The sequence below is a fragment of the Pipistrellus hanaki genome (genome assembly GCF_964339955.1).
Source record: "Pipistrellus hanaki genome assembly, chromosome: 2".
NCBI lineage: Eukaryota > Metazoa > Chordata > Mammalia > Chiroptera > Vespertilionidae > Pipistrellus > Pipistrellus hanaki.
The window spans coordinates 7,415,856-7,432,465 of NC_140504.1; the positions used below are offsets into that span (position 1 = coordinate 7,415,856).

Here is a 16,610-nt window from a genome sequence, read left to right on the forward strand (position 1 = left end):
AGGGGTGGGCCTCCCTAGTACAGGGGTGGCACTGGGGCAGGCAGACGGGCATCTCCTTTGAACTTGAACTTTGCATTCCGTTCCTCAAGGCTCCTTTATGAGAACAGAGCAGAAGGTTATTGACCTCATCAACACTGCTGTAGTTGCACTCCTGTTTTCTGGATGCGAAGACTGAGGCTCTTCTAGCTGTCTAAGTTGAGTCTCTACAATCAAAGCTCCAAAGTTCACTCTTTTGTTATGTACAGCAGCATCTTACTTTCTACTTTTCTTGTGAAAGCAACCTGTGCCTGAGTTTGCACCGGCCTTCTCTGTGGGCTGCTGGGTGCCTTTTGGGTCTACACCCAGGGTTCCTGCTGCAGCCAGAGGCCGTGGAGGCACCTCTGGCGGGCTCAGGGCAGGCTCTGGCGCTGGAGAAGCCTGCCGTGCTAAGCAGGAGGCCCAGGGTGGCCAGCCCGCCCTCCCTGCCTGTGCTCAGCTTGGTTGGGTGGTGGTTTTAAATGTTTTTATATTAGGTTCTGGAGAATGTTACTCATCTTTAAGATAAGAACAAACTGCTCGCTGGGTCACATGCACACTGCCGGTACCCGCCCGGCATTCCCGGTACCCGCCCAGGTTCAGGTTGAGCCCTCAGGCTGGGTGACCTGCCCCAGAGTGTGGGGTCACTCTCACTCTGTCATTCAGATGCCTCATCCCCCTCCCCTGTGGCCAGTGCCAACTTGGGGCGTGTCCTGAAGGTGCCATGGGACCTGACACGTAGCGCCTGGCTCCTGGAAAAGGGCGTAATTCCCATGAAGTCATGTGCCCCGGGCTTATTCCCGAGCAGGATCTCCGCCTGGCTCTCCACAGAACTTGTTTCTTTGTTGTCATGGATCTGTTGTAACAGCCAAGCTCATCTGCGGGAAGTAAAGCTGTCAGGATGTGCATCTCATGTAGAACGTCCTGGGCTTAAGCCACCTTATCGCTGGGGACCAAGTTAAGGCCAAAGAAGTGCAGCAGACTGGCGTTTGCTCCATTTTTAGAGCGGGAAGCAGAGAAGCTGTCAGTAGGCCCAGCGTCTCTGACCTTCCGCCCTCCCACGTGCGTGCCCTCATGCCACAGCCCTGACGTCGGGAGAAAGTCGTTGGACTGCATCGTCTTCGTGCTCCAATGGTGCACCTGCCAGCCTGGCACCGTCCGCTCCCCCAGCGCGCATTCCCCCGGGGGGGGGTGGGGGGGTGGGGTGGGGAGACACTGTCTGGGTGCTCCAGCCTGTCCAAACAGAACCCAGTGCCACCTGACATGCCAGCTGGCACAATCGGGCTGTCTTGAGGCCCCACGGCTTCAGACACACTGACTGTCTTTGTTCAGCTGGGACTCCGGTCTGGCCAGCATGGGGCAGTGGCTCGCACGCAGTGCAGCGGGCACCATGCTGCATGTTGGTGGGTCTCCCACCCCGAATGTGCCTGTTGGGAAAAGGACTCTGTATCTCGCTCCCCACCCCCTGCCTGCCAGGGAGGAGATGGCAGTCTGGGGACCAGCGAGGCAGACCTGAGACACTGCGTGCCCTGCAGTTGGGCCATGTGCATTATCTGGGTGCTCTGAGGAGCTGCACCTACGTACACTCCTTGGATCATAGTTTCTTTGGGGGAATAAACCCCCAAATCCCATGGCCCCAGTACTTCCCCAGTGACCTGGTCCCAGGGGTGCTGGTGACGCTTCAGCGGGGTCTAGCCAAGGACATGGTGCTGCGGAGGCCTGATGGCTGTGGGCCCACCTCACACTCTGTTCCAGGCCGGAGCCACAGCAGTTCCCGTGACCTGGCCCCCCTCTAAGCTTTGCTTTTCTCATCTGTAAAATGGGACTAGTCACGGGGTCACTGGCATAAATGTGCTCAGTGCTCCTAACGGTCATCGGGTTTCTCCAGGTAGTTAGCATGTCATATGCTAGTGAGTGTGACGGGGTCTTTGCACCTGGTAGCTGAGTGGGCAAATGAGGGTCACAGGTGGCTGCTTAGGGGAGGTGAAGCTCGGGCCTGCCTGGATGTGGGGAGCACAGTGCTCTGAGTTACTCGAGAGAAGCTGGTGTCTTCGTTAGCTCCGGTGGCCATGACAAAGCACCGTAGCCCAGTGGCTCACACACCAGGAGGGCTGGTTCCTCCTGAGGCCTCTCTCCTTGGTGTACAGACAGCCGTCTCCTTCCTGTGTCCTCACATGGTCATCGCTCTGTGCATGTCTGTGTTCTCATCTGCTCTTGCTATAGGAACACCAGTCTTACTGGGTTAGAGCCCACCCATGTGACCTCGTTTCAACTTAATTACCTCATGATCTGAGGTACTGGGATGAGGTCTTCCACATGTACATTTGGGGAACACAGTTCAGCCCATAACAGTGGAGGTGCACAGACAGCCATGGTGGGGAGGACAGGGTCACGAAGGAAGGGGAGGCCACACACCTGGGCGTTTGAAGTCATCACAAAGGAAGAGCAGACAGCGCTGCGGGACGGGACAGGAGCCGAGGGGAGTAGGGTGGGCAGTGGGAGGTCAGCTATGTGGCCAGTGTTTAACGACAGAGCTGGGAACAAAGGAGAAGGTGTGTGTTGTACCCCACACATGCTGGGGGTGAGGCCGGGGCCATCCCCACATGGCAGGCGAGATGGACAGAGGGCTCTGGGGGAAGGCACCTCTGGTGGGAGTGGGTTTTACTCTCCTGGTTGATTCGGTGACAAGATGTGGGACCACCACTTGCTTAGACTGGGCTCACCTGCGTCCTCGGCTTCCCGAAGCACCTGTGCAGAGGAGTTCCAAGCAGTCGGGGACTGTGCTCAGGTCCTGGGCTCAGCAGAAGGGGAGTGTGGTGCTCTGAGGTGCTCACCGTTTTCGATAGCTTGTGGGTCCTCCTTGAGTAGTGTGGCCCTCTCTTGTCAGCATGCTTAAGCCCTCCAGAAGGTCATACTGGGTTGGGGTGGCGAGGAGGTGGGTGAAGGCCTGCCTGGCGTCCTGGGGCAGCCCCGTGTTAGTGCCAGGCTGTTGTCTCACAGGGACCCCTGTGCTTAGGGCACCCTCCTGACATTGTGCTGATGTGCAGTGTCGTGTCCCCAGCACTGCAGGAGCCGCTGCTCCATCTTTCCCTGGGGGCTGTGAGAGGCTGGGGCTGGCCTCGCCTCTGGGTGCAACCCAGCTGCTGTGGGCACCGTGGTCTGTGGGGGGGGGGGGGCAGTGCTGCCTGGCACTGTCAGAACCTGCCCAGTTCTGTTCCCAGGCTTTGTGGGTGGGGAACTTTAGACTTTATCCTGCGGGAACGGGGACGCTCCTCCACTCACTGCACGTGTGCTCTGTCCTCAGGTGCCGAGGCGAAGACGATTTTGCCCAAGAAGGAGAAACGGAAGCTGAGGCGTGAGCGGTGGCTGCAGAGTAAGTACATCTCCCCCTGGCGGTGACATGGCTCCCTCATCGCCAGGGGCACAGGCTTCCTCGCCCTCTGCACCTTTCGAGGACTGGGGTTGGGACTCATGTTCAACGGCTGGCTCGGAACCCCTTTAAGGGGACTGGGTCTCAGCAGCATGCCTGCCGATGGCCTGTGATGTGACAGGCAGAGGGCCCCAGAGGAGGTGGCTCTGTATGAGTTTCTGCAAAGCCTTGGCTTACTTCTCCCTCAGAAAATAGTCTCAGGAAGGTGCTGCACCCAGCTTCTTGCATGTAAAAATGGTTGCTTTTAGTTCTATGATGAATTTGTAGTTAGAGAAGGACACATGTTGGTCGTGAGTCCTTTAGGACACAGTTCTATCTAAAGTGGTAGATAGCTGAAACCGGTTTGGCTCAGTGGATAGAGCGTCGACCTGCGTACTGAAAGGTCCCAGGTTTGATTCCGGTCAAGGGCATGTACATTGTACCCCAGTAGGGGGGGTGTGCAGGAGGCAGCTGGTCGATGTTCCTCTCTCATCGATGTTTCTAGATTTCTATCCCTCTCCCTTCCTCTCTGTAAAAAATCACTAAAATATATAAAAATAAATAAATAAATAAATAAATAAATAAAGTGGTAGATGGAGTCATGTTCCTTTGGCGAGTGTCCTTTCAGACCTCCAGGCACGCACCCGTGCAGGGCATCTGGGCGGGGCATCCTGCGTGATCCCAGGACTCCTGGGTCCCGGGTCTTCTGGGATCAGCGGGCCTTTCTCTCCCAGCACCTGTCTCTAACGGTGGGTTTCCTTCATGCATTGCTGGCTAAACGTCTTGTGACAGGTCGAATGCCACTCTTCGCACTAATTTTGTTTTGGAAAATATAGTAGTTATTTTTCATGATGCTGAGTATTTGCTAATGTTTTTCTAAGTACTTTCTTGTGAAGATTGTTTGTAATTTTCTTCCTTACTGTTTTTGGTATGATTCTGCTGACTTTCTGTATCCGGGATCTGCATCCTTTGATTCAACCCACCTTGATTGAAAATTCAGTCACATGCCACTTGATGGGACAGGTCAGAGAAAAGCCTCATTAGGGAGAACATCACAGAGGCAGTTATTCACATTTAATGGCGCAGACTGTACTTGCTCCTGGACTTCAAGCCCGTATAGGAGATTACTGTACAGAACTAGGTTAAATCAAGCACAGAGAGATGACATAATTGAGATGAGATAAACACCTCATGTATGAGGCTCCTGCAATGTGACACAGCTACTGCTTTACAGGAAACTTGTTATTAATCCTCACCCAAGGAAATTTTTTCCATTGATCTTTTTTTAGAGAGAGTGGAAGGGAGGGGGGAAGAGAGAGAGAGAAACATTAATATGAGAGACACATTGGTTGCCTCCTGCATGCACCCGGACTGGGGCCGGGGATCGAACCTGCAACCAGTGTATGCTCCCTTAACCAGAAATTGAACCCAAGACCTTCTGGTGCCTGTGTTGATATTCTAACCACTGAACACACTTATTTATTTATTTATTTATTTATTTATTTATTTATTTATTTATTTATTTGAAGTAGAAAGAGATACTTCTAAAGTAATGTAGTAGCCCTAGCTGGTTTGGCTCAGTGGAGAGAGTGTTGGCCTCCAGTCCAAAGGGTCCTGGGTTTGATTCTGGTCAAGGGCACATGCCTCTGTTGCAGGCTCCTCTCAGGCCCGGCCCTGGGCAGGGCACATGCAGGAGGCAACCAATTGATGTTTCTCTCACATCGATATTTCTCTCTTTCTTTCCCCCTCTCTTCCATTTTCTCTGAAAAATCAATGGAAAAATATCTTTGGGTGAGGATTAAAAACAAAACCATAAAAGAATTAGTAAATGCATACTGTAGTAACAGTTGTTTATTGTCATGATCAGGTATTAAGTACTATACGCAATTGTATGTGCTGTAATTTTTAACACTCTTTGTCATATATCTGTTCATCTGTTCAGTCATGTCTGCCTATCCATCTTCCAATCCATGTTTTATCTTTACATTCCTAAGTAAGTGCAGACATCAGTACACTTTCTCCCAAATAATGTGGCTAGAATTCAGTATATGTTTATGGTCTTTTTTATTTTTAGATAAAACTTACAATTCAATGCAGATCTTAAGTGTGCCATTGAGAGATTTATGACAATTGTACACGACCAGTTTAGCCATAATCTCTTCCACTTCAGAACCTCCCACCCCATTATGAAATCCCATGACTGCCCAGGGGTGACCTCTGCGACTCTTTCTGGGTCGCAGTTAGGGTTCACTGCTCCGGACCTCCTGTGAATGGAGCCATGTAGGATATGCTCTTTCTGTGTTTTTAAAATCCATCCGTGCTGCATGTGGCTGAGGTCCATGCTGGTCTGTTGCTGAGAAGCGTTTCTTTATATGGACATAGTATTCGGTGCCCACTTTCCTGTTGATGGACACCTGGTCTTTTTTCTCTCTTAGCTGCTATGACTAAGGCTGCTATGAACATTCTTTACAAGTCTTTTTGTGGACATATGTTTTCATTTCTCTTGGGTAAATACTTGGGAATGGAACGCTGGGTCATAGGGTAGTTGTATGTTTAGTTTTACAAGCAACTACCAGATGTTTCTCTAAAGTGGTTGTACATTTACACTTCCACCAACGACGTGGGAGCTCCGGCTGTGGCATGGCTTTGCCGGCATGTGGTGGTGGCTGTCTGCTCAGCACAAAATGGTAGCTCATGGTGGGATTCATGCTCATTGCCAAGAAACAGCCTCTTCAAGTCTTAGCTGCCCGTTGATGCATCCTTTTCCCTTGAGTGTTCCCTGGGGCTCTTTGCCTTTTTATTACTGAGCTCTAAGGATCCTAATGTCCTACACACCAGTCCTTGGTCACCTGTGTTTCACAAATAATTTTCTCTCTGACTGTGACTTCCTATTCTTCTAAAAACTTCATCATTTTGGCTTTTATATTTAGGTTTTTGATCCATCTTGAATATTTGTCTGTGGTAGATCTCCCTCCCCCCAATGTGGATATTCAATTGCTTTGGTGTCTTTCTGACAGACAATTGCTGGGCAGTCTGAATGGCTGTACCTCAGAGTAAGTCTTGGACTTAGATATGGAAGTCCTTCTGTCTTAAGATTGCTTTGAATATTCCAGGTCTTTGGCATTTCTGTATAAATCTTAGCATTGGCTAATCAATTTTAAAAACCACTATCCCCACCGAAACCGGTTTGGCTCAGTGGTAGAGCGTCGATCTGCGGACTGAAAGGTCCCAGGTTCGATTCTGGTCAAGGGCATGTACATTGGTTGCGGGCACATCCCCGGTAGGGGTTGTACAAGAGGCAGTTGGTCGATGTTTCTCTCTCATCAACATTTCTAGCTCTCTATCTCTCTCCCTTCCTCTCTGTAAAAAAATCAATAAAATATATTAAAAAAATAAAAATAAAAACCACTATCCCCAACAAAAATTTAGTTGGTATTATGATTGAGATTGCTTTAAATCTATTGGTTAACTTTGGGAGGATTTTTGTCTTAACAATATTGACTCTTTGAGTCCATGGACATGGTATATCTCCCCAGTTACTGAGATTTTTCTTTAGTTTTTGTCATCAGTGTTATATGGGTAAAGATCTCACATGTTTTTTTTTTTGTTGTTGTTTTTAAATATAAGGTTTTTGCTGTTTCATAATTTAAATCTATTATAAATGGAATCTACATTTTCCAGTTTTTGGTTAGTACGTAAAACTACTTTTTCATACTAATCTTGTATCCTTTGACCTTGCTAAAATCATATTAGTTCTGGTAGTAGCTTCTTTAGAATTTCTTACACTAATACTCATGTGACTTAAAATAGAGACAGTGTTATATCTTCCTCCCAAGCTTTGTTTCAGAGTTTTCTTGACCTCTGACTGCTTTGATCAGACCTTTGGTGCAGTGATAAAAGCCGTGAGGTTCGTTCCTGATCTTCCTGGTTTTGGGGGCCAGGGGCTGAGGCCATGCTGGAGTCCTACCAGCCTGCTTTGCTCAGGAGGAGGAATCCCAGGCACGTGTTGCATAAGTGCTTTGTTTCAGGCCCTATTTACATGGAACTTCCCTTCAGTCATTTGTAAATTAGCAAACATGGGCTGGGGAGTTGGGAGGAATGACCGGGATGTTCTGTTGTCGCCTATCTTCTGAATTCTGTTATGGGCATGGCTGGGCTTTCAGGGAGCTGGTGCCAGCCATCCTGGGCACCATATCAAAATGCAGGTTCCAGCCCATAAAATTTTTCCATGTTCAACAGAGCCAATGTGGTTGGTTTTAGAGACCTGATTTGCATATGTTTGCTTCCCCCAACCCCTTTTTTTGTTGTTGTTAATCCGTGAGGGTAGTTTTTCCATGGATTTTTTTTTTTAGAGAGAGTTGAAGGGAGGGAGGTAGAAAAGAGGGAGAAAGAGAGAGAGACAGAGAGAAACACACATGTGGGAGACACAACGATTGGTTGCCTCCCCTGGCCAGGGCCTGGGATGGAACCTGCAACCCAGGTACATGCCCTTGACGGGGAACGAATCCGTGACCCTTCGGTGCGTGGGCTGACACTCTAACCACTGAACCACACCGGCCAGGGCCCTGTTAAGCTTTCTTCTTTGCACCTCCAGCTAGTTTTAAATTAAACCTCTTAGGATGAACGGCGTTGTCAGTCAGTGGGAACCTTCCTGCACTGTCTTAGGGGAGAGAATGCAGGGGCAGGACACAGTGCCCCAGCCAAGCCCCCGCAGATGCTCCCCACTGTCACTGCCTCAGATCTTGCTGCTTTAGACCACAAAGTTGACAGGAGGCACTTTTTCTTGTCCCCCTTTGCTCTCGGGTGGGCTGGCCATGAAATCCTGCTCTGGGGGGCAGACATCAGCACGTGGGTCAGTTCAGCCCGGCACCCTCAAAGGGTTTCCTAGAGAGAAATTAATGAGGGGCTCTGCATGGATTAGGTACAGAGGTGTGGAGGGAGCCAGTGAGGGATGAGGCCCCGAGGCCTGGGAAACCAGCACCAGCTTGGTGTGCCTTTTGGTCAGCATGTGCCGAAGCTGTGCCTGTTGCCTGTGGGTTTACCCTCTAATTAACTTTTAGGAGCAGCAAAGGGGAGGGAGGGAGTCACTTTTCCGTGGTCAAGTGGTCTTCTGAAGCACTGCTTTGGTCCTTGTCTCCCTGGGAGGCCCTCTTGCATGTGGTCTGTTTGAATTTCTGTCCTTTCATAATCTGCTGTAATATCCAGTAGGCCCACTCTTGTGTCATTGCTTGTATTTTTCTAAAACTGTTTTAGAAAACTGTTTTGGCTATTATGCATTTGGTCTTTTTTTTAAAAAAATATATATTTTATTGATTTTCCACAGAGAGTAAGGAAGAGGGTTAGAGAGCTAGAAACATCGATGAGAGAGAAACATTGATCAGCTGCCTCCTGCACACCCCCTACCGGGGATGTGCCCGCAACCAATGTACATGCCCTTGACCGGAATCGAACCTGGGACCTTTCAGTCCGCAGACCGACGCTCTATCCACTGAGCCAAACCAGTTTCGGCTGCATTCGGTCTTTTTAAAAAATCAGATGTAGAACTAGTGTCCCCGGTTGGGTAAGACTCCTGTGGGCTCTGACTGACGTGTCAGACCTGGGGTTGGTGGGCGGCGGAGCCGGCCCTGCAGGCTGTCGCGGCAGCTGGAGTGTCCTCAGGCGGAGCCCTGCCGTCCACCCCTGCCTGGGACCGCACCGACCACCGGGACGGCACGGAGCCGCAGTCTCCTTTCCTTGCTCTGCTGCATGACGAGAGTGGCTAGTGCTTCGCCAACACGGGTGATACAATATTTACTACCGGCCTGTCTGGGAGGTCGTCTGAGGCAGATTAAGGCAGTTCCTCGTCTGTGGTTTGTCGTTGTCATTACGAGTGGCGGTAGTTCTGCTGGGTTCTTTTTGGCCTTCCCCTCTGAAGCAGCCGCTGCAGTGGACTGCCTGGCAGCTGTCCCCAGGCCAGTCAGACTTGCCTGCCTCTGACACGCCCCAGCTGGGCACCTCACATTAATTTAAAAAGCTTTGGCTTTCATTGGTTTAGTGCTTGCTTCCGTCCTCCTGAGAGCCACGGGCTCTGCTGGTCCTGGTGTGGCGTTGGTGCCCTGCCTGTGGTCCAGGGCACCCCCCTCCTGTGTCCTTCCCATCTCCTTCCCCTGCCTGAGGTCTCCACCCTGAGACTTTAAGGTTCCCCCCTGGGTGCATCCCCCCAGGGTGCTTGGCTCTCTGGGAAGAGGCATCTGGGGTGACAAGGTGCTGGGCAAACAGTTTGTCCTTGACCAGAGAGGATGGGAACAGCTGAATTGTCACCTAATAACTCCGCGCTCTGAGGGATGGTATGGGGCTTGGTGCACCAGGACCCAGGGGAGTGGGTAGTCTGTCCCCTGGACTCAGCTGTCTGGGGCAAGAAGAACCCTCTCTCCACAGGGCCCTTAGCGGGGCGGGGATGGCCAGCATGTGTCCCTGATTGGTCTCGGTACCTGCTCTGTGCCTGTTCCGGCCATCCCAGTGCTGCCTCGGCTGCAGGCTGGGAGAGAGCTGGCCTTGGGAGGCCTGCCAGGCACTTCTCCCTGCTAGATGCGTAGTGTCAGTTTCTGGAAAGCTGCCTCTTGAAAACGCCTGTTCGGGCCATCACTTTCACACCCTTGTTGGGAGCCCTGTGCGATGCACACTTCCTCTGCACTGATCAGCGGGCTGCCTGAGTCTGTCCTTATGCATGGGGTTTCCCGGCCAGGACCCTGAGCTGTACCTGCTCTGTGCCTGGTGGCCATCACTGTTGCGCGGAGGCCTCCTGCATCCGCCCTTCGGGCTGAGGGCAGCCACAGCGCTCTGACGCCCTGGCCATGGAGGCAGAGGAATGCACAGGGGAGCAGGCCGCTCCTTTCACTGGGCACTGGCTGCCTCTCCTCCAGGGGCACCTTGTGCTCTGCCAGGAGCTGGCTGTGAATTGTCCTGGTCCTTTGTCAGGAAGGGGTTTTAGTTCCCGGTTGGATGTGATTCAGTCTGCACCCCGTTATTTATAGCCCAACAAACCAGGGTGAGATGAGTGTCAAGCCCAGGTCTCACCCCAAGCCCGTCACTGTCCTCATTTCCAAGCGTTTGTAGTAGCAGAGCCTTTTTTTTTTTTTTTTTTTTTTTTTTTTTTTTTAAATAAAACCTGGTGCAGAGCCCGGTGAAGATCAGTGAGCACAGGTTCAGTCAGCAGAGCGGCCTCTTGCCCTCCCTGGGCCCATCTAGGCTGCCAATGGGGGGCCTGCCCCTCCCTCCCTGGGGAAGGGAGGGCCTTTGTGCAAGATCCGCATGCCCACCAGCGAGCCAGCGTTTTCCACAAGCCACACTGGAAACCACATTTTTTTATTAGCAATTTCAGCATCTATTTTATTAGCAATTTTGAAATAAATATATTTTTAATGGAAATGAAATTGCAAGGCCATGCTCCGTTCAGGCCCTGCCCAAACCTCTTTCTAGGACACAGGCCGCTGCATGCCCCTGACCCAGCCTCACCCTCTAGCTCTTCTACACCCTGCTCTGCCCCACCATCTTCTCCTGTCCCGCTGCCCCCCTCCCAGGGCTGTGAGACCCCCGCAGCACTCGGCCCCTCACCCATTTCCGGGTTAGGAAGCTGGCTCCCCTCTCCAAACTGTCACCTCTCCCCACCGGGACTCTCCCTTCAAGTGCATCCCTCCCCAGGAGGCGCCCGGGGAGCGAGCAAGAATGGGATGCGCCTACCACCTTCTCTGTGACTGTGTGGCTCTCCGCAGCCACTGAGAGCCTAGGTCCTGCGACCAAGTCCCTTTTCAAGAGGACAAGTCCTCCGTGTCTCATCACCAGCCCTGTAATTTAAGAGCACACCTCTCTGATGAGGGGAGAAATAGCTCGGAGCCAGATCGCCCCCCAATTCCCAGGGCGGCTTGGAGGTGCCAGCCAGCCGGAAACTAGGGGCCTGCTGTGGGCAGGAAGGAACAGCCCAGACTTGGCTCAGATGGCGGGGCTCCTCAGCCTTCTGCTCCCTCGCTAACTCCTTGTCTCCCTTCCTCAGAAATCGAAGCCATAAAGCTGGCTGAGCAGAAACTGAAGGCGGAGCGGAGGCGGCGGGCCACGGTGGTGGTGGGGGACCTGCAGCCCCTCCGGGACGCCCTCCCCGAGCTGCTGGAGCTGGAAGCCGGCGCCCGGCGGCCGCGCACCCGAGGGTGAGTTCCGTCTCAGCTGCCTGGAGAGCTCCACGCTGCGATGGCCCGGCTTCGAGGGCGTCAGCCCAGCCAGGGGTTCTCCCTGGAAAAACGTCCAAGGGCCGAAGCCCAGACCTGCCAGGACCTCGGGGCAGGACTGGGGCTGGCACCGTGGGTGAAAGCTGCACCCCATGCTACCGAGTGAGGGATTTACCCGCCTGGCTTTGTCTGCAGAGTCCTTCACTCATGGGAAGCCCGTTGGGGAGGAAGTCATGTCTGCCTTGGGAGCTGCCTGAGGCTGGGGGAGGGTCCTGCTCCCTCTTGCCTCTTACTGACGAGACTCCTAGATTTGTCTATATCACGTTGGGGCTGGGAGGAGCTGTGGGAGGCCTCAGCCCACCTCCTATTCTGCCTTAGTAAGGGGGGTGGGGGCATGGAGATCCAAGGCCATAGGCCTCCGGCCAGTAGCGTTATGCTAGACCCTGTTTCCTGGACCTCCCAGCGCATGGCCACCTTCTGGGAGCTCTGGCTGGGGGAAGGGAGCCCTGACCCCAGTTCCGCACATGCAGGCCTGGGAGAGCTGTGGGTGGTCAGCAAGGGACTCACACCCGGGTGGACGCGGGGACTGGGTCAGTGGCTGGAAGAGCAGAGCAACGTCCTGGACAGGCAGAGTTGGGACCAAGTCGGGCTGAGCCAGGGTGACAGTAGCATGTGGTGCAGGTGCTGCCCTGGGTGGGCCAGGAATTTTTTTCATTCCTACTTAAAAAAAAAAAAATCCCAATTAAAGATAAGGGCATCTGAGCTGGAGCTGAGTTGGCCAGGACTGGGCAGTTTTTCTTTCCCTCCCCCCTCGCCTGGGTCCTTCTCCGCGAAGCCTCTCCTGCTCCCAGAGTCTTCCTTATCCCAGCACCGTCCCAAAGCCTTACCGTGGGCTGCAGCCTCAGCGAGGCGCTCTGGCAGACATTCCAGGGGACCTGGGCGTGGCCCTGACTCGGCTCTCTGTCCACAGAACCAGCAGCAAGCCCCGGCCGGCGGAGCTCAGCCGGATGAGCGCGGCGCAGAGGCTCCAGCTCCTGTGAGTACCGCCCCCACCGCACTGAGGCTCTGGCAGGGCCCCCAGCCTCAGTCCACTCGGGTGCCGTGGGCAGCTCAGCCAGCCCACCTGGAGGCACAGCCTGGTTGGCGTGAAGTAGCTGTTTCCAGGGGGAGGTCAGGAAGCCCCTTTCCCTGAGTGGGGAGGGGAGCAGCTGCCGGCTCTTGGGGCTGCCCTCAGGCCCCAGTCCTGGGTTTGGGGCGGGGAGGGTGTCCCAGATATTGTCACCTGGCTCAGGTAATTACTTGTCCAGTGGGTAATTACTTCTTCAAGTTCTCCCGTTAATAACCAGGAGAGCTGGGGCCTGGCATGGCATGGCCTTGCCCACAGTCACACATGCACAGGCTTTCCCCCCACGCCCCTCCCCCCTCCCCCCTCCCCCATTCCCACCACCGCAGGCCCATGTGAGCTTGTCCTGGAGCTGCCACCTGAGGTTTCTGGCCGGGTCACCTCTGTTTCGGGGGCAGGTGTTGCCAGGCAGCGGGGACCATGGCCGGGCTTCAGGGCCTGCGGAGCTCGAGCTGCCCCCGCGCTTCCAGGAGGCGGCATGACCGCGCGCACACCCAGGGGCCGGCTGGGCTCAGACAGGCGTGTAGGAAAGCAGCCTGCACTGTGGAGTCAGGCTCAGGGCTCCTGCAGGAGGAGAGGATCCCTCCTTCTCTGTTGCGAGGCCGCAGTGCCACCTGGGGCTGTGGGCACGCAGAGCTCCTGGCCCTTGGTTCCTGCAGTGGCCGCGTCTGTTTCGGCAGCGCGGGAGGGAGGGCGCCTCTTATGTAAGGCTGTGCGTCCGCATGGTGTGTGCAGGCTGCTGCCTCCCTGCATTTGGCAGCCTTTCGCTTTTAATAGCTCCTTGTCAAGGTTGGGGACGAGCCTAGAATCCCCTCCTTGGGAAAGGGGCAGGGATGCTAGCACCCCAACCCCATGTGTGGGCCCACTGGACCCAAGTGTGACCAAGAGGAGCCCAGGGCAGCGTCTCCCCTCCTACCCAAAGCCCTGCTCAGCCCTAGTCCCTTTGGCCTGACCCGCCCCCTCAAGAAGCTCAGGCTGCCTTCCTTAGGCTCCACCCTGTGCTCAGCCCTTTGCTGGTGGGCCCCCCCCCCCATGGTGATTCGGCCTCTCCTGTCTAATCCAGGGCTCAGCCTGCCCTGCCCGCCTGGGTGTGGGTGGCCCAGCTGAGGTGGGTCCTGGGTGCTGAATACTCATCCCACCACCCCGGGCGTGGAGTCTGCTGACCTCCAACCTCAATTTTTCAGTGAGGAAGAAAGGACCCGCTTCCGGGATCTGCTGGCCAGTCCCGCCTACAGAGCCAGCCCCCTGCAGACCATCGGGCAGCAGCTGGCCCGGCAGCTGCAGCTGGACAGCGGTGGCCTGCTCTGACCCGGCCTGGGGTGTGCCGTGAGCTCCAAGGATGCACATGAGGCGCCAGAGAGGGCCGAGTCCTCGCCGTCATCACCTGGATCTTGGAGGCGGCCTCCTCGGCTCTTGTTAGGGCCGGAGGGCAGCCCCTCCCGCCCCCTATGGAGGGCTAATAAACGCCGTGTGAACTTGGGCAGTGGGACCGCGCTTCCTTCTGTGCCTTGGCTGTCCCGTGAGCAAGACAGTAATTGTTACAAGTCCCGGGTTTGCAGGTTGGGCTGTAGAAACATTGACTTAAACCTTCAATCTGAGCATGTGGAAGGGGGTGGGTACCTTTCTCAGACCTTCAGGAATGAGATGGGGTTTGTGCTGTGCGGGGACCAGCTGACCTTGTCCTCGGGGGCAGTGGAGGACGTGTGGCTCAGGAGGCTGTCCTCTGCTCGAGGTCCCTGGTCACTGGTTGCTGGAATTGCCTCGGAGCCTTGGCTGCTGTGTGGGTCCCACCCTCAGACGGCTGGATGATTAGACCGATGGCTGCCTCAGGGTTGCATGTGGCCACCTTCCTGGCATTCACCATGCCTGACGCATGTGCCAGCCCTCAGAGGGACTCAGACCCCGTGTGTGCTCCATGCACTGGCTTTCTCCAGGTTTGTCATGGACAGAGAGATGCCTGGAGCCCATGTAACATCTGCCAGTGGGGTGAGCCAGGCACAGCAACTGCACCCCTCAAGTCCTGTGCTGCTTGAAGCCAGTGCTGTACAAACGGCGGCTGTGCTCCTTCTGGAATGTTCCTTGTGCAGCGATAAAGCCGGTGCCGGCAGTCTGGGCTGAGGTCATGGTGCTGAGACTGGGGCCCAGCCCCTCATGCTTCCATGGGTTCTCACCGATGACTGGGGTTTTCCAGGGTGCCTGCTTCCAGCATATCGGAGAGCTGGCTGGCTGGCGGAGATAGCAGGACGCCGGCCTTCCGGGCCTTTCTCTGATGGATTCCCAAGGCAGCTGGTCCCCTGCCCCTGGGTCTGGGACAGCAGGTCTGCACGAAGAAAGAAGCCTCTTAATTTCAAATCAGAGACTCGGCCAAACAGTTTTCTTCTAAAGATGTTCCAATAATGTTGGTTAAAATGACAGTTACATGTATATTCCTGGTGTTGGCCTGTGTTTCTTAAGTTTTTCTTAAGATTGGAGACACCTTACTTGTAAGATTCTTGGTACAAAAACAGTGATTACTTGTGTTTCTGAACCCAAGTGTTTTTCCTGGTGCCAGAGGCCTTGGACCATGGCGCCTCCATGGGGCCTCACGATGGGCCTGGAGCCTGATTTCTACTTGTCCCCTGTACCCAAGGGGTGGGGTGGGCTGGGCACTGTCTAGGACCTTCTCTCCAGAGGGGAAACTGAGGCGCAGAGGGGGGAGCCCCCCACCCCCTCCCGTGACAGACTGAGTGGTGGCCGGGCTCTGGGAGCTTCGGTGCTTTTCCCGATGCCGTCCTCAGGGCCTCCTGATGCCCCTGACCACCGTCACACACTGAGCTCACCCTCAGCTGAGGTCGGCAGAGAGCTCAGGGTGCCCTGGGAGGAGTGCCTTCTCCCTGCGTTCGTGCCTGGGCTTCTAGCTCAGCGGTGATAACTCCCACCTCGGCGTCTCTCCTGGGCTGGGGAGCGGATTCTAATTACATCACAACGTTTAATTAGAGAACCCAGTACCCATCAGCCCTCGGGTTGTCGGGCTCCCTCGGGACCAGCCACAACCTTCCCTCTGCCTCCTGCAGGTGCCCCCCTCCAACCCTCACCAGCTAATGTGCCCCTCGTGGCCTGTCACCTGGCAGGACCCATCATCAATTCCGTCTCATTCATTCAGAGAGACCCCTGTTCTATCCAAGTGTATTTTGGGCCCCAGCCCTGGGGCCAGGGTCAGCCCGAAGCTGGGCCTCCTAACGGGCCTCAGGGGCTCCAGGATCATGTGCTGCCTGTTCATGTCTTTTGCTTGATGAGAAGACACTATAGCACAGAGGTAGGCCCTGCTCCCCACTCCCCTCCCCAGTTTGGGGAGGGTCCACATGTGGGGTCAGCTCTGCATCCCCCTGGCAGCCTTTAGACCGAGCCCAGAGCACCTGACTCACCGGCTCCTCAGAAAGCCTACCCTTTACGCATATGGACGTCTTTTCCAAAAATGGTCCTTGCTCCTCGGAGTACAGTCTGAGTGTGTCTTTTAGCTCTTCGTTGTGTAGGTGTTAGGCACATGGAAACCAGAGGGGTTTAAGGTGGTCCTGCGTGTCCAGCCTCCAGGTCCAACCCCAGCCCCCACCGAGGAGACCCAGGCATTACCTCTGCCACCGGAGTGTTTCCATATCTCAAAGGCAGGGCTCCTGAGTGACCACAGGCCCCGTATCAAACCAAACAACACGAACAACAGTGTCTATGGTCTGTCTTCTGCCTCCACGCCTGAGTGTCCCATCGCTTGGCCAATGCTGGGGTCACTTCGCCATGTTCGAGTCCCTCGGAGCACCTGACTCCACTCCCATCCATCAGCTGGCTTTCTTCGACTCATTTGATTTTTAGGGGTTGCTTCTCAAACATTTAA

The 16,610-nt window shown here is 54.5% G+C and overlaps 1 protein-coding gene across 1 annotated transcript in view; it reads left to right on the forward strand.

The window, feature by feature from the left end:
* SLX9 (SLX9 ribosome biogenesis factor) overlaps window positions 1-15,169 on the forward strand; it is a 30,119-nt gene extending 14,950 nt beyond the window's left edge. The window contains exons 3-6 of the mRNA XM_084871917.1: window positions 3,320-3,388; window positions 11,454-11,604; window positions 12,593-12,658; window positions 13,930-15,169. Of these exons, the coding sequence (XP_084728043.1) occupies window positions 3,320-3,388; window positions 11,454-11,604; window positions 12,593-12,658; window positions 13,930-14,053 (410 nt within the window). The 3' untranslated portion in view covers window positions 14,054-15,169. The remainder of the gene's footprint in view (window positions 1-3,319; window positions 3,389-11,453; window positions 11,605-12,592; window positions 12,659-13,929) is intronic.
* The last annotated feature ends 1,441 nt before the right edge of the window (window positions 15,170-16,610 follow it).